This window comes from Takifugu rubripes, chromosome 20, assembly GCF_901000725.2.
Source record: "Takifugu rubripes chromosome 20, fTakRub1.2, whole genome shotgun sequence".
NCBI lineage: Eukaryota > Metazoa > Chordata > Actinopteri > Tetraodontiformes > Tetraodontidae > Takifugu > Takifugu rubripes.
The window spans coordinates 14,004,616-14,027,412 of NC_042304.1; the positions used below are offsets into that span (position 1 = coordinate 14,004,616).

The 22,797-nt window shown below is 45.0% G+C and overlaps 2 protein-coding genes across 2 annotated transcripts; both read right to left on the bottom strand.

Annotated features, from left to right (window-relative positions):
- Positions 1-5,706: 5,706 nt before the first annotated feature.
- On the bottom strand, positions 5,707-16,710 carry alg6 (ALG6 alpha-1,3-glucosyltransferase). The gene is made up of 14 exons (XM_003974402.3): positions 16,526-16,710; positions 16,173-16,257; positions 15,997-16,086; positions 15,809-15,897; positions 15,648-15,730; positions 15,255-15,319; positions 14,706-14,891; positions 13,710-13,845; positions 11,506-11,591; positions 10,571-10,655; positions 10,346-10,416; positions 9,314-9,382; positions 7,791-7,983; positions 5,707-6,359 (listed from the first exon to the last, which is right to left on the bottom strand). The coding sequence occupies exons 1-14, from the start codon at positions 16,608-16,610 to the stop codon at positions 6,165-6,167; spliced, it is 1,518 nt and encodes a 505-aa protein (XP_003974451.3). The 5' UTR covers positions 16,611-16,710; the 3' UTR covers positions 5,707-6,164.
- A 3,511-nt stretch (positions 16,711-20,221) lies between these two features.
- On the bottom strand, positions 20,222-22,273 carry foxd3 (forkhead box D3). The gene has a single exon (XM_003974375.3). The coding sequence runs from the start codon at positions 21,852-21,854 to the stop codon at positions 20,670-20,672; it is 1,185 nt and encodes a 394-aa protein (XP_003974424.1). The 5' UTR covers positions 21,855-22,273; the 3' UTR covers positions 20,222-20,669.
- Between the last annotated feature and the right edge of the window lie 524 nt (positions 22,274-22,797).

Consider the following 22,797-nt stretch of genomic DNA (forward strand, 5'->3'; position numbering starts at 1 on the left):
TTAGGTCTATTATTTCCGAAATTTATTACTTTGAACAATTATAAAGGCACGCACTAAATATCCAAACTTTTTAATAGCGTGAAAGGAGCTCTTCCAATGGAAAGTGAGAAACGGGTAAGTAAAGAACTGGTTTTATTTCTACTCCTTTTTGCACGCATTTTGCTCTTCAGTCTGCATTTATTTACTTATTGCTTTTCAAAATTGTTCCTGTCCTAAATAGCCCAAAGCTTCCAAAATACCCGTACATGCAAAAAAGCACCCCACCCTGGCTGAGTCTGCAGGCCAAACAGGTGTGTTAGCAGTCATATTTGTTGCCATGTGACAAAGATCATGCCACTTTTACATACAACCTCATGTCACAATGAAATAATGACAGCAGTTGGAGATATGCTGTGCACAGGTAGGATCAGATTATTTCAGACAGTATTTCTGTGTAAATGATCTTTTGCTGCATTTTAAGGGATTGTCTTCCTCCCCACTCAGCTCTCAAGTAAAATACTGTATATCAATGTTCTCCAGGCTGCAATAAAGATGTGTTGTTTAATCAACAGGCAAGACAAAACTCAAAAGGCGATCAGAAAAGGAGCCGCAGACAGAGCTGGAAAAGTGAGCTTTCATTTTCACATTTCTAATAATAGCCAGAAAAGTACAACAAAGAGATGGAAAGTAAAGCAGTGAGATGAAGGCTTACGCAGAGCAAATCTTTTAATGAGTGACTATATTTCAGTTGCCACACATTCCCGATGGTCATTATGACATATCAGACTTTAACGACAGGAGACACGGAATGACAGAGATCCATCAAGGGCGCAATGATCAGTGATTTACATAGCACTAAAAATAGTTGTATAAGATTCACTTAACACAAGAGCCATTTCCTCAGTCAAATCAGACATTTGGTGTCTGGCCCATCTGCCAAGACAAGCGTTAGTTTTTTAATTTTATAGTCCCATCATAATGTTACATGAGCTGGATTTACTGTACATTTATAACAGACATTTGATTATGTCAAACCAGGGTCATTTGGGGCATAGCTGGGTTGTATTTTCAGCTGTTCTGCCCTATCAGCTGATTGCGTTGGCATCTCAAGGATTTTTAAGGATGGAAGTGCTAAAAGTTGAAGGTTTTCTCGGGTTTTACTCTGCTTTGACCAGACTGGACTTCCTGCGATCTAAACTGGAACGATCGGCAGATGAATTCATCAAGACCAGGAAAGAGTTGGAGGAAATACTGGTGGGGAAGAATCTTTCTTTGTTCTTAAAATAGTGCAGAAATATCTCTGTCTCTTTCACATCCCATAATGGAGAGGGGGGGGTTTCATTACATACCCGATAATCTCTTTTGGGGTCAGTTGGAATAATCCTTTTTGTCTCGAGCTGTAATTATTTTTATTCATAAATAATCCATATTTGGAGTGATCTTCTCATCTTTTAAACTATTTTCCTTGCGCTGCGGCCAGAATTCCTCTCACGATCTCGATATTGTTTGAAATTAGTCAGAAGAGGGCAGCAGTGAACAACTCTTCCTCACCGACTCTTCCTCTGCTGAGCTAAAAACGGAGCTTCAGAGGCACCGAGAGCTGAGTACGTTTGCAGAGAAGTGAAACGCTGTTGCAAACATGACACAAGAACCATCATTTGCATTTTCCCCAGATTAAAAACCACATTAAACTCAATTTCTGTCTCTCTGAAAGGAAGAAATTCTCCTTTTTTCAGTGAATATTTTGACCTTTTCCAGCTTCCAAAGTGGAATCATCTTTGAAAGAACCCCTTCGAGACCATAAACCTCAGGCTCAAGGTAACGTTTCTGCCGATCAGTGACACAAACAGGTTGCATCCGGGTGAGTTTTGGCCAGAATGTAAAGAAAATGTTCCTTCTTTTCCTCGGTTCTTCCTTCACATCTGGCGTCCTTCCATATATTTCAACGGGTGTGATTTTGACCGTATCTTTACATCTGTAAATGGCTGTAAGAAAACATTTTGGTCCCGGTCGTTAGTCGGTTTGAAGACGAGCATGAAACCATTGCAGTCATGAGGCTGCTGATTCTGGAGGACTTCCCCTCTGGTTACTGTCTCACTGTTTGCTGTGTTCCCCGCTTCGCTGTTCAACCCTCTGACCATCAATGGGGGCTTGTTTCAGAGGTCCAGGTGATCGTGTGCTCAGCAACAATCGGAGACAAACATTTTGTTATGGCTGCACAAACAAGTCATCATATTTCTTGGGGGAGAATGGATTATTTTAGGTACACACTGCGCCTGCAGCCCAGCAATTCTTGTGATCTAATCGCACAATGGCGACTTGTGTGAAATTAATAGGGGCTATTATCAAGAGGCCAGCCTGTTTTCCGATAAGGTTGTCAGAAATTATTTTAATTAGTTCCAGTAAGGGTGCTGAACGTACATGATGCATTGTGGATGCGCACCACAGGAATGTCACATTTTTGTCACATGGGGGGGATCCATGAAATGTATCAGTTTTGCATAAGCCTCATTACAACAACAGACTTCATAATGTCATGGCGGATCGCTGCAGAAGACAATTGGCACTCTGTGCATTGAGACACACTTTTTAAAGTAAACAAACAGTGATTCAAAGCAGCTGAACACTCGCTTCCTATATCTGCAGAGAGCATGAAATCCACACAGATGATGCTGATGGTATCTTGAAGCGTGATTCTGTCCCAGTGTAAAGTGTTTGCTTAGATTCTCTGCTGCCCCCAGGCTTTTTTTCTTCCTTCTGCTGGGAAAAAAACAGGGAAGTCTTTGGATCTGGAGAGCTTCATGCAGGCGGAGGATGGCAGAGAATGTGCCGGGTGTTCTCTTATCCTGATCTTATCTTGAATTACAGACCTACTATTATATTTTAGGGACATGTTGATGCAGTAGATTCATCACATCGGACGGTTTGTTTGGTGGCAGGAATCGATTATGGCTCGTTTAAATGCTCGAATTGGATCCGGTCAGACTGCAGGACATGTTTGAAGGGAATATTTACTCATTTATTAATTGGCAGCTAAAAGTGAATGTTGTGTGAGACGTGTTGTTTAAAATTCTGCTTATATTCCAATTTGGGGTTTTCGGATGTGAACGTCGCAAATGTGGATTTTTCACGTTAACGCAGACTATGTTGCTAACATCAGCTGCTCTGAAATCCCAGCGAGCATGTCCGAACTCCCCCCTCGGTGTGGGCGTAAAGCTGACAGCACCACCGTGCTGCCAAGGCTGCAGAGTAAATCCAAGAAGACATTTAAACCTTGAAGGCCAATTATCCAACCCCACTATGCCTTCCTCCTATATCACTTCCTATCCTGCTTCATCCTTTTCACACCTTAAGAGGCTCCAATTAAGAAGCACTTATACTTCTCCTGCCAGTCTAAAGAAAGTTCAGTTAAGCCTTTTAAAGACGTGGCTTCTTGCGGATGCGAGCATAAATCCTGAGGGCAGAGTTGCCGTATTACAAATACCGGCAGCATCTGTATGTGCTGATGACTTCAAAATTGGAAAAGAAAGGCCTAATAATTCTGAGGCAAGTTTCCCTCCGCGGTGGGTATTGATTATTTGTGTGTGGTGTGAGATTTGGAAAATTCAATTAAAGGAGTTGTGCAAAGGATTCATAAATTCTGCCCCTGCAACCCCGATTCCAGACACGGTTATGTTCTAAATCAATGTTGCCCTTCACAATATATTTTCGTAGGGACATAAAAATAAATAACATTTAAACAGTTCTGCTTACCACAGACACAAATTTGATACCGTCCCAAGCTTTTACGCGGCCGGCGAGCCCGGACCAGCACGCGTCCTCAGGACGGCATCATATTTTTATTGGAGTTTCTCCAATGGGAGCGGCCTATATAAAGGGAATATTAGGGTGACAAAATGAGGGGAAAGGGGAGTGCTCAGCAGTGTAAAAATTGATCAGGCCATGGATGGGGAAGATTTGTATGTTGGCAGTAATGGCCTGCATTAAAAAGGAAATTCCTTAAGATTTGATGAAAGTGATGGGACCGTGGGGGGGGGCGGCTGGTGCAGGCGGCGCCCAGACTGGGACGCATCAATCCTAGCAGGCCTCACAGACACTTGCCACATACCGGCCCGACGTTTTATGATTCCACCGTTGGAATTAAAGGAGGGAGTTGTATATTAGGCCGTTTAGGTTCAAGAGAAGCTGGTGGCCTTCGATCCACGGGGCGGCTCGCAGCGCTGGCAGGGCACTTTCTGATTCAGGAACTATCACCACACCTCATCTCAGAGGTTCCTTTTAAAGGTAGGAGGCAAATAAAAAGGGACGTTAATCAATTTGCATCATGAGAGACGTTGGTAGACGATACTGTTCCTACAGAAAGTGCTGTAGGACTGATGTCTTCTGGGAAAACCTGACTGTCAGGCTGCAGTTAAGGCTCAGGTGGAACTTCTCTGTTTTAAAGGTCTGCAGCCAATCAGATGGAACCGGCTGACACTTCTGCTTATGTTCAGGGGCAAATCAGAGGTATTCGTGGGGTCCATGGGGCTGCTGGGTGGTCGCCGTGATTTATGGGTCCATTTTTGGAAACTAGGAACATTTTCCCATCTTTTATGAAACATGTTTTTACTTCTGTGGGGGAGGAGTCCATCCCCTGAGGAGTCTGACTGCTTCTTGCTCTATTAATGAAATCGTCTCACCACTCTGTATCTTGACCTGAGCATCATTGGATTAAAAAAAAAAAGGTTGTGTTTTTTTTAACATTGCAATTGACTACAAATCCTCCATCTCTCCTTTCAGGAAGTGTGAAGAAGGGAAGCTCTTACGAGTTTCTGAAATCCATCATAGGCTGAGGTACTGACAGAAAAATGGTTTATTAACAGATCACTTTGCTTTATGGAAAACAGGCTTCCTGTTTCCTTTTTTGTCAACACTGTCTGTGTGTGTGTGTGTGTGTGTGTGTGATATCAGCAGTGGGGTTATAATCATGTTTTCCTCTCCCCTGTTCCCCAGGTCTGTGTTGCCGCGGCGCCTCGCCCGTTGACAGCAAATGGAATTGCTCTTCACCTTCTGTGCGTATGATCCCGTGGAGATCAGGCGGGAGATGAATGTGGAATCAGCGCTGTCAGTCGGGAGGCTGGAATGTCTGGGTAGCCGTCACTCATGTGCGGGCGAGGCGTCTGGGATGGCGGCGCTTCTGCCTGTCAGCTGACAAATGTTGATTCTACAGTAACCACAATGCAGCAACGCTGTGCAAATAATGTTCTTGCAGATGGCAACCTTCATACCCTTTAGGGCTAAAAGTATGCAGTCCTTCCCACCTGTGCACTTTAACACCTTTTGAAAAGCAAATTTCTTTGGGGGGGGGTTGGTTGTATGCCTTCCTACACAGCACAGAGGTCTCTTTATTTGGCTGAGGCCTCGCCGCTCCACTCAACCTATGAGCAACAGCTGGTGTTGGCAGCAACATTTCCTATTTCTGCCCAAGGTAGATCGTGTAGCTCTCACTTTATCACCTTTAGAGGCCACGTGAAGGACAAAGCCGGCGCTCGTAAACAAAACTAATGTTTTGCTACGAGGTGATGGAGGTTTGATGCTGCGCTGCCGCAGGCTTCGTGTCGTAGGTTAGGACCTAAAACTCTGAACTGGGGGGGGGGGGGTCATTTCTGTACCAGTATTGTCTTTGTTTCTGCAGTGGTTCATTTAATGTTGGGTGAAAAGTCATCAATAAAATGCAGCAACGAAAAATTCCTTTAGGTCATTGAGAAATTTATTTACACCAAACTTTTTTGTAGAAAAAGGTCACTGTAAAAATAAACAGTATAACAATTTTACATCATAATGCACCAGACAGCGCATATATTAAAGCACCAAATATGAGCTACAGTCAAAGCCTCAGTGTTTTAAATGATTACCATTAAAACCAGTGTTGTCTGCTGGGGCCATATTTTGCTGCTCCTTCTAAATGTCTCATCTGCACAGTTATGAACTATTATTGGTCCAAAGAGGGAGAAAAAATTCCTCACAATCATTAGTTTTTAGGAGATTATTTTACATTCATAATAGACGCCACCAGGCTTTATCCAAAATAGCTTCGGCGACACCTCTGGGCATCCCTAAATCTCCAGCCAGTTAACGGTTTTGCTGGGTTTCCACGGGCTCAGTTTTAAAGGCGTTTTTGGATACAAAATTAGCCAAAAAGCTCCTCATTTGTTCTTCTTGTGGCTCTTTCTGCCGGGTTCGCTGAACTGAACGATGTGAAAATATATCAATAATCCCACGAAGTGCAGGAAGGAAGCAGCGGACACCAGGACAGGAAAGAGGTCAGGCAGACGGGGTGGAGGAGCCAGGGTCACGCTCGCCGCGCTCAGACCCCCCATGACTGCAACGCTGACGTAGAACTGAAAGAGGGAACGGACTGATGTTAAGACACCTGGATCCTTGTCAGGTTGTAACAAACATGGGATGGACATTCTGGATGTGCCATTTCTATGATAAACACTCCGCAAGATGGCGATCAATAAAAATGGCTGACTTTAATCCAGATCTACTGCTCAAATAAATCCATATTCTGGAGCAGAATGATTTAAACTGCTCCCCTATCACGCAGCATATTGATCCCTGGACGACTTCCATTACATTGATGATTTGAAAGCTGCCTTAAAATAAGTTCTGCTGCTGCAGAGCCGCCCGTCCAGACGGAGGCCCGAACAACAACAGAGCCGGAGGCAGCAGTGAGATCATCGGCGTGTCTATTTGGGCTTTATGACCCAGAGACAAGTTGGTGAGTAAGTTGGAGGAAACACCTCGTGTCCACACACTCCCTGCCCCACCAAACCCATGAAACCCAATCGCCTTAGCTGGGAGCTCGCTATATTTATGCTTCTTGTGTAAATAAATATATCTAGGCAGACCTGTGTTAATGACGCGCACTATTAAAAGACACCTCCTCTTAATCTCCGACACCCAATGGAGCCCCTGTCACCGAGGGGCCGGCAGCGCAGACCCTTCAGATGCTGTGGAAACCTAAATAAGTGATAAATAATTCCTTGGCTGGCAGGGGCTTTCATCCCCGCACAGCTTACACAGCTTACAGCAGCACATGATCTTTATTTATACAGTTGGGTATATCTTCCTACATGGCTGCATTAGGTCTAATGCCATTTTTAAAGTAGTACAGGCCACCTGGGACCATGAAACCAGCACGCCGCCTCAGCTGTACCTCCTCCGCCCGCGTAACAGAGCAGACACACGGCGATGTCGCGGCCGCTGCTTATTTTACTCTTCAGCAGGCGTAATGTCGGCCATGTTCCCAGTAAAAGAACATGAGTCTTCACCCATAAAAGACTGGTGCACACAGTGGTTACGTGCTAACTAAGGATGGTCACTTTAGAAGAGTTAATATTTGGATTTTCTCACACCTCCACATTAGATCAGACAGTCTATGGAGTACCAATGTGTGAGATCTGGCGCCATCTATGTAGCAGGTTAGTAATTGTTAGTAAAAGTATAAAAGTATCTGTTCTCGGGACGCGCACAAACACAACAGAGCAACATTCTAGCACCCACGGGGTGTCAGGGGCTCCAAGGGTCCAGTATTAAAGGAAATTCCAAGAGAAAAAAAAGGTAGAATTATGGATTATTGCACATTCTAAAAATGCCCTTGAAATGAGCCTTCCTATACTAGTGTGTTTATTTTTAATTAAAGAGCTAAAAGCTAATGATCTCTACAGTGTTACATGCAGCGCGTGACAGCACTGAATAGACGTAAACTTGGATGGATGGAGGAGCTCAATGGAGGTTGAGGAATAAATACAGAACCTCACACCGACCTTCCATCTGACGACACAGCCCAGGTCCTGTTTGGGGAGGAAGAAAAGCAGCTTGCGGTACGCTCCCAGTCTGAGCTCGGCCTCTGAGCAGCGCTCCATCGCAGACAGCAGCCGGATGCTGAGGAAGAGGAAGGCCAGCGAGGTCACGGCGTACGGCACCAGCAGCCCGTCCTTCAGAAGCAAAGGTACCATGCTGCATAGAAGGACAGGATCAGGAACAATTGAGCATTTTAATGGAGAACCATCCAAACAGCTTCATTAAATCACTGTAAACCTCATATGAGGAAGTGGCACTATTTTAACGCCACACTGCCAAAATGCATCCCATCGGATGAGAAGGGCGACACTGAACCGCAGCGGCTTTTCATCCCGCAGCCGTGCACACGCAGCCTGAGCTCCGAGGAAAGATGGCGCTGACGTTCAAGCCGAGCTCGCCTTAGTTTAGCGAAGGGGCACGGACAAGAACAACAGTTGACTCACACAATCGCACGTCGCCCCCGCTTGTAAAAACCTATGGGCCTACAACAAAGCACTCATTCTGATTTTAACTCCCACAGATAAGGAGCCATTCAACAGATAATTGTTTCACAATTTGGAAATACATACTTTGCCCATTTAAGCAAGACTGGCCACATTCTCCTCTCCTGTAATTGCTATGGCTAGGCATCCATTATCCTAACAAAAGATGTATTTTTTTATTTAATAGCAGGGTCTGTAGCGGATGCAGATAATGTGGAGTTAGACTGTACTGGGGAGCAGCTCCAGAATGACCTCCTGTCCCTGCACACTTAGACAGCAAGCATGCAGACTATGCCATGTAATCCCCTGATACCCTTATACTAAACCACACGCACAACAATTAGTGCTGCCGGAAGAATTTAACAACAGCTGGTGAAAGTTAGGCAGAGCACTCGCAGCACGGTTCGCCTTTTCTATTCGAGGTTCTCAGCCCCCGTCACACAACAAGTCAGTGTTTATGTACATTTGTTCTGGCTTATCAATAGATATCAATGAAAATAAATGTTTGACTTAGTTTAATGACTGGCGCTGACGGATATTTGGTGTCAGCACGTTCAGGAGGGATGAGCTCGTCCTGTAAACGTCCCAGACACATGAACCTCCTTCACTTCTCCAAATTTCTGGGGTTTGCTACAGCTATAGTGATTAATAATTAAAAATATGTCATCACGTTTCATTGATAGTGCCGAATACTGTTATTCTGTTTATTCTGTCACAAGTTAAACAAGCTAACGAGCATAAAGTGTAGCTAATATTGTAAAGCAACAGGGACATTCAGAATATGTTTTTCATCCCCTATATAAATGTAGCACATGACAGTGTAGTTTATTAAATATTTACAATTAGTAGTACTAGTTTTTATTTTAAGATTAACTACGTTGCTTGTTTCTGCCACTTTGTCAGGATATTGACAGACTCTTGGCCTTGTTTTTGTCCAATAATATTCCAACGTATCATGTAAAACATCACCAGAAATAAAGGTTTTTCCACATCTTCAGCCTTACCTGAATGTCGACACCAGCAGGAACCAAACACTGATCAGGGGAAGGTCATTTAGCAGGAGACAGACGGGCCTGGAATTGCACGTGCACAGCGATAAATGTGCAACAGTTATGTCACAGTAAAAAGGTAGCAAAGCATTCAAGAGTGGAGTCGGATGGGAACTAATATCATGTGTAAATCAAAACTAACCCGATAAGACATCAAAACCAATCAATTTTTGACAGTGTCTCACAAGGCAGTCAAGTGCTTTTCTGTCGCACGTAGAATTAAAACCAGCGTGTGGATGTTACTCTGGCACTAGTGACACAGCAGCCGGGAGGTTGGCGTGCACGCTAAACTTTAGGTGCCGACGCGTTTCAGCAGAAAGTTGCCATTCTGAATGTATCTCTCACATCAAAGCTCCGCCGGGCCACTGCTAGCTGATGCTAGCTGTGTACTGTGAGCGACTGGGACGCTTTCCACCATTCTCAGAGCCCATAATTACAGCCGGTGCTCTTTGGCGATCTTGTTACAGCCCAATAATTGATCCTGCGCAAACAATGCCCTGAGCTGTCGCCTGCCATTCTTTCCTAATCCCTGGACATGCATTACTGATTGATTTGGGAGGACAGGTGCGAGGTATAACTCAATAGTTAATAAAGCAACAATCTATCCTAATCTAGATTAATAGATGAGCCCAGATCTAGGAGCCAAATCCCTCGCTGTCAAATCTACGCCACTCTTCAATCTCAACCGACGGGCCCGAGAGATTTGAGCGGGTGGTAGCGAAGTAACAAATCTCACAAACGTGAAAGGCTGTGTGTCTCACACATGAAAGTGCTGCCATCACTCTGATAAATGCGTCTAAACTCTGTCACACCCCCAGCATGATGATGGAGGTTGAATGACCCCCAAAGTTAGCAAGAAGACGATGTCACTTCCACCGGTTGCACATGCTTGTGGTTCACATACAGAGAGATGGGGGGGCTCCTCTGAGCTCAGCAACACACAGGTAGTTGGTGATGTTGAGCCAGGAAATCCAAACCTTTACTCACAAGGCCGGCAGGAGGATAGACTTCTCGTGGACTTGGTAGGAGAACAGGAAAAACGCCAGAGATGAATTAACCTGCAAATGAAAAGAAAAGAATTGAGAATCCGAGTCAGCTTCACCCACCCGCCAAGTGTTTGCGGATATGCCGATAACACAAATCCAGTTTATTACGGAAAACTCAAAGAGTTGAGGTGAAGAAGTCCAACCCGGCACGGAGGAGTCTACTTACCAAAGCTAGCTTAAACTGCCAGAAGGTGGGCTTCACCAGGAGTCTGACGGAGGACGGCAGAACCGCCAGGAGAGTGCAAGCAGTGCTGAAACACAACCCAAACAGCTTAAGATCGGCCTTCTCGTGTCCTGCTAACCTAGCGAACAGCTTGGCTTTGGGGGAAATGCTCAAATACTGGCCCCCGGTTCGGGTTAGCAGGCCCTAGTTTAACCCTTCAATTGTCACCTGCTGGGGGTGAGGCCAGCAGAAGGAGGCGAGTATGTGTCAGAGCGAACGTGCGGAGGGGTCACACGGGGGCGGCGGGCCACAGACAGGGTGATGGGAGCAGAGAGTAAGAGTGAAGCAAGTATAAGTCAGTATAACAGGGAGTATGTTCTGTGTAGGGCAGGGCTTTGCAGTCCGGAAGGACACAGATCAGTTTGCACAGCTGATTCATTCTCTGCAGAGTAAACCCACACCAGAGCATTTAGCACCACACTTCCTGTGCCAAAAAGACAAGAGTAGTTTTCATTTGTTTGAAATACACTACAGTCAAAGAAGTCCAACTTGATCCCCAGACTTAACAGTCTGGCACAAACACATCCACACTCCAAACACAAGACTCCTAAATTTAGCCGGCTAGATTATTTAAGCAGGCTCCACCATGACACAACTGGAGCGTCAACATATTCCTGCCTGTGATTGGAGAGGCTCTGGAGCTGATGGTTGAGATAACTCGCTCCAGCACCTCCTGGAATTCTGTAATGAGCAGAAGGTGCAGAGCCTCCGCCCTGTTGCTTCTGCCCGGGCAGTTATCCGATCGCAAATGTCCCTTTCATAATGAAAATCGAGCGGTGGTTGGAATTCTGGACTTGCAAAAGTCCAAACCGATTCAGCTTCATGAATCTTTGACCCTGAACTCAGAGCAGAGGCAGAAGCGGAGGGACGGAGCTTACCTGAGGTAGATCTGAGCGTCAGGGGACACAATGGATCTGATCTTTATCAGGATGTTCAAGCTGCACCATGTGTTGGCCACCTTATCCTGCACGCACACACACACACACACACACACAAATTAAATTTAATACAGGACAGTGCGCGTAACTCGCTATTTTAAATGACAAATATTGCATTTTGTTAATAATGAATTTATTATTACAGCAAGATTTTTCTATAGGGGTAAACAGATTTTAATCTTTTAATTGATTTTTTGGAATTATTTTACTGCATAATTAGAAGAATTTAATAGCATCGTAAATACAGCGTTTATTTTCATTTGAGCAACGCTTAAAAAACTGAAACAAATGTAGAATAAAACTGATAACTTTAATAAACTGGAGCCCTGATTAAATCCGGGCTTGTTAAACTGCGTGCATCAATATTTTTTGACAGTCTCCAAACGCTACAAATGGTCAGATTCAACGCGCATTAATGCGAAACGACAAAGGCAATCGTCTGTGTGGAGGTCCTGGCAGAAACATTCGAAACTCACACCTCATTCTGTTCAAGTCTCGTCTTGTTTTTCACAACAACCCGGAAGATCGCACCTTCCACGCTTGTGAACGACATGGAAGATATGTTAGCTAAAAGTGCTTGGGCTTTATCGGAGATGATGAGGGTATTGCTGCCAGATTCATTTGATTTAAGTGCTTAAGCAGTTGTGCCGGCAGCCTCGGTATCAGATGGTCCTGAGGTCCGAGCTGCCTCCGTGTGCCCTGATATCACACAAGCAGACACGAGGTGTCTAGAACAGCTTCATGATTTCCCAGGGAATGGATCCAGTGGGTGGCCCGGTCTAGAAAGCCTATTTCTGGGCCCTCTCTGTGTCTGCGTGCTACAGCTGCTCGCAGCACAGCTGTGTGGATCTTCGAGGCGGCCCGGTCAGCAGCACCGGACCGTCCAGTGTCGTGTTGTCTCAGCGCCTTCCCTCTCCGCTTCCCCGCTCCAAATAACCACGACGGGAATGTTCCTGGATGTCGCTTGAAGGCAACACACACTCTACCTAGAAGCTAGCATGGAATTTCACAGGGAGAAGCATTTGGTGCCATTTTTGTGAGCAGGCAGCAACGTGAGACGGCAGAATGTAGCTCAGTGGGTAAACTTACAACTGTCCTCCTCACCCCTGTCCCCTTGTCCAAACTTCTGCTTACACGCACAAATTCACAATTATTTCAGGACGGGTCGGCCCGGCAGCCGTCTCATGCTTTCCCTGAGGAGGGGGATAGTTTCTCTCACACCCCGTGTATTATGTTTGCATCATTTCGCGCAGCACGCGCTGCCATCTGCTCCGCCGGTAGAATTTTCAATTACTTCTCACGTCCGTGACACCTTGCGGTCGGTGCCACCTTGGCGTTTGCAACAGGAGCTTCTCCGACGGCGGCTTTCACCGGTGCCAACTCCAGCCTTTGAACCTCTTTTTCTTCACCGTTCCGTCAGGGGGTTGAATCAACATGTCCCTTTGCGTCTTTTCGGGGAAACTGTGGCGTCAAAAGATGTGCGTGTGGGTTCCGTGAACACAAGAGCGCGCAACAGTTGTCGGTCCACCACGCGGTCCGTCCGCTGAAGCTAGGCCACGGATTACGGCTTATCTCTATCCTCTCAACGTACAGCCCCAGACAGCAGCACCTCCCCTAGAGTGGACGTGATCTCATGACCTTTCACCGTTTTATTCCACAGTTTATCTTTGATCCTGCAGGGGATCCAAATCTCTGGAGTGTGTAGGCAGTGAGAGAAAGCGTGACGCAACATCGCTACGCAAAGATCCTGTTCGAAGTTCATGAAATCCCGCTGCAGCCGACTTCCCAGAAGAGATGAAATTACCATTAAGTAAAGGTTACAGCTTCTTAGAAAAAAGCCCCCGGTAGCTCGAGCCTTTAGCAAGAAGTTGTTCCTCAGAATAAAACCTTCAGATGCACAGATTCATCGAAAGTTGTGTCCGAGCGACTTGGGCCGACGTCATCAACGAAGACAACCGTTTAATGTTTGCGGCGTTCCCGGGTTACATTCCAAACGTCACCCAAACTGAGCTACGTTGTCATCGTGCTGGCGGAAACTTATTGTGTTTAGGTGTAAATGTGACACAAAGTTTCTGTTTTTTCCAGTAAAACGCGGGATATGGAGCTTCTCATACGTGGTTTTCATTCCAGAACATCGACTTTACCTCGAAGAGACCTCGAGCCACGGGAAAGATCCTCCTGACCACCTGGATGATCTGACCGGGGTCAGACAGGAAAGGCAGCCAGCAGAGGGCAAAAGTCACCAACACAGCCAAAGTGATTCTCACGAGCAGGAAAAACCTACGGGGCAAAGGTCAGCAGACAGGCAGGGGTCACCACTGAGAGCAGGGGGTACAGAGGCAGAACACACAAAACAATGCCAAAAAAAAGACAATAATAACAAAACTGCAATGTGCTAATGAGAAAGATAAATGTGGGCATTTGATTACATCTGCTCCCGTCTACTGGGAGTCCTCAGACAAACAGCACATACTGTCTTCAAGTCCTAAATTTGGGATTTGACCCTTGGGTCCGGGAATGCAGTGAAAGCCATGCATCAGCTGAAAGTCTTCCCTTTAGGTCAGGCTCTCTTGTCAGCTGGATCCGCCAAGCTGCTGGTTAAGTTGCACACACGGCATAGCTGAGGAGTTTGGGCATGGTGAGAGTGTCATCTGGACATATCTCCTCTCCGGCCCTTCTAATCCAGCTCTCCATTTGCTACTAAATGCCCTTGGTACATTGTTACTAGATAAACAGACACTGGACACACCAGTAACAGCATCCAATCTGATTACCTCAGTCATTCTGGAGATCTCCTGGGGACGTGGCTCTCGTATAGGCTGACATTACATATCTGCTATGAGCCCTCAGCTGACATTTCTATGCAGCGTGACAAAAACAGTACAGCCAAAACAAATAAGGCGGTTCAACAGTCACGACCTCCCAGACATGAAAATAAACCCTCTTGATTTCTGGATGAACTACGCAAGTGGCTGCTTTTTTGAAACACGAGTCGTGATCTTTTAAAAACATACAGGCCTCGACTGGCTCCCGTTTCTCCTTCTGTCAGGGTGAACTCTTTGGTCAGAGTTCAACTAAACTGTGCACTTACATTTCATACGTGTGCAAAAATGCTCACCAAAGGGGCGGAGCCTACTCACCCTCTCCCCAGCAGGCCCAGTTTAATGCATTTTCCCAGCAGGTAGCAGAAGAAAGGCAGAGCGTGGTACAGCTCCATCTGTTTGTAGTTCAAAGCCAGGCAAAATGCGACAGAGCCCAGAGCGTCGCGGCCCAGGCCAAGACCCAGAACGGCCCACAAGGCCAAACCCAGGCTCACACCGTTATACCTGATGTGGTTAAGGTCAACTGTAACCTATATACAGCATGATGGTGAATCTGTGTTACAGTATAATATATAACAATGTAATTGGTGCCAAGTTTTTTTGTTTAATGATTAGAAACATGCTTTCATTGGCGCAAAGTTAGCAAACTGGCTAGCTGGCTGCCAAGCCAGTTAACCATGAGTACATTCAAACTTGAATGAGTTGTGTTTTTAATGGTGCAAACAACATTAAAATGACTGAATATTCTATTTACACAACCAAATTAATGGCTCCATAGTCTGTGAATTCAATCCTGAACACCTCCATTTCATAAGAAGTAAAAAAAAGACTGAGCAATAAATAAATGTGCCAGGGCATAAAGGATACTGGAAATGTCCGTAGTCAATGAGGATTAATCCAGGGTAGAGAAGAAAACAGAGCAAAATTGAAACCTGTAGAGAGAGAACATGTAAAAGTGACTAAGCTCCTATTTTACTACTCAGTTTCATTGTTTAATATACTTTTAATTGCAAAATTGTGTTGCAGAGGCAGAAATGGGTCACAAAGATCATTTTCTGATACAGGTTCAGTAAATGACTGTGAAATCTAACGTAAATAAATAAAAGAAACTTAAAAAAATGGGAATAGAATGGGAATACACTCAGGAATAGCTAAAATATTACTAAACTCTACTGTAAAAGCAGTTGGACCTGTCGTAACTTCCTCGAAATGCTTCGTTACTGTCATTATACGTCATTATACACCAGCACTATTTATTACCTGTTTTCTAGCTGTTCCTTCAGTCAGATATAAACAGTATAAAACCACTGCAGGGATGTAGATCAGCAAATCAGCCAGCAGGACTTTGGGGATAAAAAGAAAGTTATGCTGCGTTAGGCGTCGACTCTGACCATGGAGACTTTCACGTATGTTTACTGTACCTGTAGTTCTCATAAATAACTTATGTGCAGGACTTTCATAACCTCTGGATTTGTGCAGCTCCACCCATTCTGGGTTTATGAACTTGGCTCTAAAATGCACACAATCAGATGATTTGAATTCATCAATATGGGAAAAAAGAAGAAACAAAAATCGACAGATCTCCACAAACATTGATGTAAACTCTTACAGGTAAGCACAGATCAGGCTGTGGTAGGCAGTGAGAGGTGGATAGTCAAGGCCCCAGTAGTTCAAGTCATTGTCAGTGGTGTTTAAGTACCTGTGAGGGGACAAATATCAGAGATCTACACCTCATATGTTCAGTGATGCACAGCCAGGGGAATAAAGAGGAGGCTGCACACTGACCACTCCTGGACGGGGAGGTTGTAGGTCACTTCTTGCCAGTGTCTCTGGGCTTCATAATCCCCAAACATCGGAGGCTTCCCCGCCCCTGGAGAGAGAAATGTCAGCTGTTAGTCCATTGAATGCAGGACTACGTCGGTGAATGACAGCTAAGAGGCGCGCACGCACACGCACACGCACACACACACACACAGACACGCGCGCGTTATGCGGGTGACGACATCTCAAGCCACAGAGGGGGTTTATAAAGTGTGTAACAGCCTCGCCAGGATAGTGTTCAGACAAAGGTGAGCGGGTATCCTGACATGAGCAAATGGGATTCCGCGTGTTTTTGGTCAGATTCAAACACTTCGTACCTGAATAGGAATTTAACGAGACGCCCCATCTCACAACAACGCCAAGCAGCACACAGATCGACACGAGACTCCAGGTTTGCATCATTTCTACAGCCAAATCTAGTTTGAGGGGAAAATGAAGGCTAAAACTCTTTTAACTATGGGAATATCTGTACATTTCCTGTTGACGTCACGATCAAGAATTCGTTGCGACACCTGATTGGGCACGGCACGGTGACGTCAGGTCAAAGAACTATGAGGCGTTCCCTGACTCCTTGAAAAATAGGAAATTTTCCCATTCTTTGCACAATTACAGATTTACTTGTTTAAGAATGCATTCGTGTTAATTAGCAAAATAAGTATTTATCCTGTAAATATATTGGTTTGATATTATAATCTGAAACATCGATTTAGAATTGTTGATTCCGCCTTGGTAGTCATCAACTACGACGGGTGTTGATCATCGTAGAATTTGGTCTATTTTCCCAGCGAGCAGTAAAGTCACACTATCGATTTATTTTTGCTAATAGGGTTTTGGTTGACATAAAACTGTGATGTTTCTAAATTGAAAATAAATTTGTTACAACATTGACATAAAACAAGTGTAGAGTTATTTCCAGCCAGTTAGTCATTTGGTCATCTAAAATTCTTAATTATCATGTCCATTTTAACACATTTTACATGAAAAATGCAGGTTAAAAAAACAAAACAGACAAATCAATTTCAATTGCATTTTCTGCTTATGCTGCCTGGCATTTCAAGCAGTTAATACATCTAATATGTTAATTTGATTGAGAATGGCTCATACAAAGCAACTAGCTTTTTTTTAATTGTCACTAATCTTTTGTATATCATTTAAAATCCACACGTGGGCACAGCATCGGCCTGAATGTTGCTGTCATTTTTATGAAGAGCCCCGATCCCTATATGTACATACATGTAGGGATCTGGATCAGCTGTTCTGCCTCTTTCTTGTGTGCATGGTTATCCGATACAACCTTGTCCTTGTACGCTCTTGTCAATGTAAGTCTCTGCCCAGGGTTTTATTCTCCTTCGTGACCTTTTCTTCTGTTGACACCATCATCTTTGATACCTGGGTGTTGGGATTTGCTGCCGGAGACATGTTCCTTGTGGTTCTGGCATCAATTATGCATAAATAATAATAAGCACAGACAACTGCTGATTTGCAATGACACTTTCATTACAACGGCAGCAGCCTATAACTCACTGGTACACATTAGTTATTAATGCCCGGCCAAGCCAGCTTTACTTTTTCATTTATTGCTTCATCTCTGCGCCTTTTTAAATATTCAGTTACTGCTGTAACTACATTTACTGTCTGTAATCTCCTCTCAACAGAAGGCTATAGCTTGTGGTAGAGGATGACCTGGTTATTACAGAGGCTGGTGGTCAATGTCACTGTTGTCTGTCATACATGCAGTCAAACAAAATTGTTCTTTGCTGGACTTTTTTCATGTTTGGTGGCGGAGAATAGGGCCCCAAACCAAAATTCAGTCTCCTATAATGGTGGTAAGATAAAAAACGTTGTTTTGGGTTGTTTTTTTTTTTAAATCTCAGAACAGTATGTTCTGCGGTCAGAGTGAATTTGATGGAACTGCACATGAGTTCATGAGACTCAGCATCTCATGAGTCACGGGCATTCCTGCCTGTGTCACATTACAGACACTTAACGTGTGTGCTTATGAATTACTGTGTAGACAACAAAGGCTGTGTTTCAGATTATTTTTGTGTTGCCATGCTCACATGATTACTCCATGCCTGCAAGCGTGTTTTTGGCCATCTTTAGGATTTACAGGCCTTTGAGATCCATTATCGGCTCCTTTGTTTTTGGCAAGCTACATTTATTTTTGAGTTGTTTAAAATTGTTTGAAACCAGCTGAGCAATCACACAATATTTGATCTACAGTCCACATCCAGTTTAAAAGATTTAATTGACAACCACTTGGCAAAACACACCAACAACCTCAAGGCCACTCCAGGCTATAATTATTGATGGTGCAGTGCTGGCTGCAGTGGGAACTCCTTCTCCACTCCAGACTTGCGTCCAAAAAACGTGCAGCTGCCACATTCATCCAGTTCAAAGGTCTTACTGGTGAAATAATGGCCATGAAATGTTACTGTACTTAATCGACCCGTGCACGTGTTTTATTGTAGCAAGATAACAAGAGACTCATGTTTAATGAGCCTTTATTGAATTTGACGTGGCTTAAATCACTAATGTGTCTTTGGGACAACATTGATTGACTTGAAATGCATCATATTTATTTTAATCTAGCGCGCGATGATACAAGATGTTCCTGGGTCCTGTGGATGCAGATGTAATGTCGTGCATAACCGAGATAACCTGATGTCAATCGGTTCTTCTGTTAGAGTTGATATGTTTGATTTTATTTACATTAGTAAACATGATAAAAAATAGTTTAAATAAAATGTTTAGCTTCAATCATAGATAGTAAACTTTTACCTTTTATTTCTAGTATTTTTCTAATATCTAATGAAAAAGTGTTGTTTGCGCCCTCTAGCGGCTGTGGCCTTTCCCGTCTGCAGGTATCTGCCGGGCCGCAGCATCGCCGGAGAGACCCCGTCTGCTGCTGCTGCGGCTGCGGGTCCGACCTCCAGCACTGGCAGGCAGGGCCAACCTCCAGGAGGAAGCTTTAGAAACACTGGAGAAAAACCAAAATCAAATCGGCATTTGGAAAATGTTATTCTTTTTAAAGATCTTTCTTTCTTGGGATTTTTAAGAGTGAAGAAATATCTCAAACGAAAACCTCGCCGCTCAAACGGACCTTCAGGCTTATTTATACCGTTACTATAGCGACATGACAGATAATAATAATAATAATAATAATAATAATAATAATAATAGTAATAATAATAATAATACTCTTCATTGACCCCATTAGCACCATCTTTGGTATCTGAGAGTCAACCGAAGCAAAGAGAGGCTCCTTTCTCTTTCTCATGGGGATCAGATAAATATAGTGCGCGACACACACACACACACACACACCCACACACACACACACACACACACACACACACACACACACACACACGATGACCATTTGCTGTTTGTGTTGAAAGTGATTAGCCAGACACAACTGCGAATCTGTTGGCCTCGCCAAGCCGCAGAATATCTTGTAAAAGGACCCGAGCGATGATGTAAGAGTAAATTAAAAGGCGTCTCAACTGTGACCTATGCAGTCAGGGCTCATCCTCAGAAACAGCCACATAGAAACACCATCACACTCTCATCATTTTCACCTGCTATTCATTTCAGAAATTTACCAGCTAAAATGAATTGTTGTGAATATCAAATAATAGTGTGTTTATATTCCAAGAACTGGTAACTCCTAAATAAAAGTAAGAATTCTCGTGTATTTGTCAATGGCGATGCAGTGTGATCAACTAAAATGTCCTGGGACTATTAAAAAAAATAAATATATATTTTAAAAAAATCAACGAGTGATTTAAAAAGTTTTTCTTTGTTGGTAAAACCTCAACTCGTTTTAAGCATGAAAATAACTGGACACTCTTCCTTTATTCGCAGTTAAATACCTTTACTAAAGTAGATTTTACGTCACAAATAATTTCTATCTCCTTGCATTGTCACTGCCGGAAGGCGTTAAAATCGGGTTTCAACTATTTTCTTGACCGTGTTTTTTATTAAATCAGTCGTGAATTTAAAGAAACGAATTTAATTTTTTCTCGGATTTATTTACAAATAAATTCAGCTTACAGCACAATATTGTTACATAGAATTACATATATTTCATCTTTTTAAATTATAAACACAATTTTTCAAAACGTGTCTTGAAGGAAAGGGAAGCAAAACTGTGCCTAGTTGAGCTTCCAATACAAAAAGAAAATGTCGAATAATCAGTCATCACAGGTCTCAAACAGGAACAGAAGGAAAGACTGGTATGATCAAACTGCTATTTCTTTCTTTCTTTCTTTTTTTTATTTTTTTTTTTACAAATATTTACAAATATTACCTGTACGGAAATATGTCCTTTTTTTTTCTTATTTCTGCGGTTTCGACAGTCTTTAAATGGCTACAGAGTCCAGTGTTTTTACTGATTTGCGATCTCCCCGCAGAATAATGTGTATAAAAATAAGAGTTTCATTTGCTTCGTTTCTGAAGTCACTGTGAAGGCCACTTGGACACTGCAGCCGCCGTCGCGGAGGGTAAAACGTGTCCAGAAATGATATTTGACGGCACGCTGAGGATGGGCGCGATGGCGGCTGATGTCCGCGTCAGAGAGAGGGACTGCGCGCTCAGCAGGGCCGACTGGACGGTGACGGGAGGCCGCAGGAACGCCTGGGCAGCGCCCGGCGAGGGCGAAGACGCGCTGGACACACCGATGATGTTTTCTATGCTGAAGGACGGCCTATTTGACGGCTCCGACTTGATCATGGACGCCGTGCTCAGGCTGTTGAGCTGCAGCTGCAGGCTCGGGCTGAGCTGAGAGTTGAAGGCTTTTCTGTTCAGCTCCGCCGAGGACAGGAGGGGGACACCCGGGGGCAGCATGTGACCCACGGGAGGGATGTAGGGATACTGCAAAGCCGCGTGGTGGGAATAGGCGGCCGGGTGGATGCCGTAGTGTCTCCCGTAGGGCCCCCCGAGGCTGTAGGCACCGAAACTTTGCATCATGAGGGCGGTCTGGTCCCTGAGCATGTCAGGCTGGACTCTCTTGAACCGTTTCCTCCTCCTGAGGAAGCTGCCATTGTCGAACATGTCCTCTGAAGCCGGATCCATGGTCCAGTAGTTGCCTTTGCCCGGGTTGCCAGGTTCTCGTGGGATTTTTACAAAGCAGTCGTTGAGGGACAAGTTGTGGCGGATGGAGTTCTGCCACGCCGGGAACTTCTCCCGGTAATAGGGGAAGCGGCTGCTGATGAACTCACAGATCCCGCTGAGCGTGAGCTTCTTCTGCGGGCTCTGGAGGATAGCCATGGTGATGAGAGCGATGTAAGAGTAAGGCGGCTTTACCAGACTGTTTTTGGGCTTCTGGATCCCGCCGACCGTCGCTGCGCCCTGCTCTTGACCCTCTCCCTTTCCAGTCTCTCCCTCGCCGGAACTCTCGCAGCAGGGGCTCCCTCCCCCGGACCCGATCTCCTCCTTCTCCACCTCGATCTCATCTTCCAGGTCCTCGTCGCCCGTTTCCCCGCGGAGGTCGTGGAGCATGTCCGGGCTGTCGCAGTCGCTGTCCACCCTCTCCATGCCCTCCTCGTCTCCCTCACCGACCACGTCGATGTCCACGTCCTCCGCCGTCAGAACAGTTTGGCCGGACATGTCGCTGGCTCGTTCGCTGCCTCCAGAGAGGGTCATCTCACAGCTCACTTGCACTTGCTCTCTCAAAAGTCTGGAGTTAAAAACAAGCGAGCAGCGGTGAGTTGGAGCAGTGCGCACACGGCGGCGCGTCTGCTGGACTTCTGCTCTGCCCTATCGAGAGTCTGAGCCCTCCGAAAAAATAAAGAAAGGAAGCTTCTAAACCGACAAAACGCCAGTCTGGCCAGGAGAAAGTCAATCTGCAAGTCGTTGTTTTTCTCCGCTCGGTAAGTGAGCAGGCCGGTGCGGAGCGGCGCGTCTCGAAGTTGTTTGGAGAGGTCGTTACTTTTTTGGGCGTCCCCTCTCGCCGCTTGTATTTCCCGCAGAAGTGATATTTGCAGAGCCAAATCGAGATGACACTTGCTGCTTTTAAAGGCCGTAGCTTTTAAAAGGGCTGTCTGATAGATTACTTTTCTCAGTATAAGATATACTATGAGAGCGGGCCACGTGGTTCGGTGACGACAGACGCCCACCTCCCCTCCCCTTTTCCTGTCCCCCCTCCCTCCCTCGCTCCCTCCCTGCCTCCCATCGCCCACCTCTCCTCTCTGTTAAACCATGCAAACTGGAGTTGTTTCATGGATTTGTCAACAATGGGACATCAGCATTGCTGCTGTCCGCTGATTTCTGTGTTCGTTCGTCATAGACCATTTAGCGGTGGCGGAGGGAGGAGGAGGAGGAGGAAGAGGAAGAGGGGGGAGAGAAAATTGGCCTGCGTGATTGAAGGCTGGGATGCGCATTAACGTAGGTGCGTAAAATGGTCCGAACATTTAACTTTGTAAATGCAGAGATGCCTCTGACAGGGTCAACCTGCCTGTTTTCCAATGAAATTTCAATTTTACGCAATTGTATTTTTCTCCTTTAATCCAAGCCAGTCGCCTGTTCCGTCATGCACTTTGCCAACGTGTTTCTCTTTTGTTTATTTGGCGAACGCGCGCCTTCGTAC

What these genes read in the sequence shown, in the direction of transcription:
- foxd3 (XM_003974375.3), bottom strand. Translation starts at nt 21,854, where the DNA reads ATGACCCTCTCTGGAGGCAGCGAACGAGCCAGCGACATGTCCGGCCAA.
- alg6 (XM_003974402.3), bottom strand. Translation starts at nt 16,610, where the DNA reads ATGATGCAAACCTGGAGTCTCGTGTCGATCTGTGTGCTGCTTGGCGTT. An exon ending in CTGGGCCTGCTGGGGAGAGG is followed by an intron (nt 13,846 to 14,705) that starts GTGAGTAGGCTC and finishes TTTGCCCCGTAG; the next exon opens with GTTTTTCCTGCTCGTGAGAA. An exon ending in GGCAGTTTAAGCTAGCTTTG is followed by an intron (nt 10,417 to 10,570) that starts GTAAGTAGACTC and finishes TTTCATTTGCAG; the next exon opens with GTTAATTCATCTCTGGCGTT.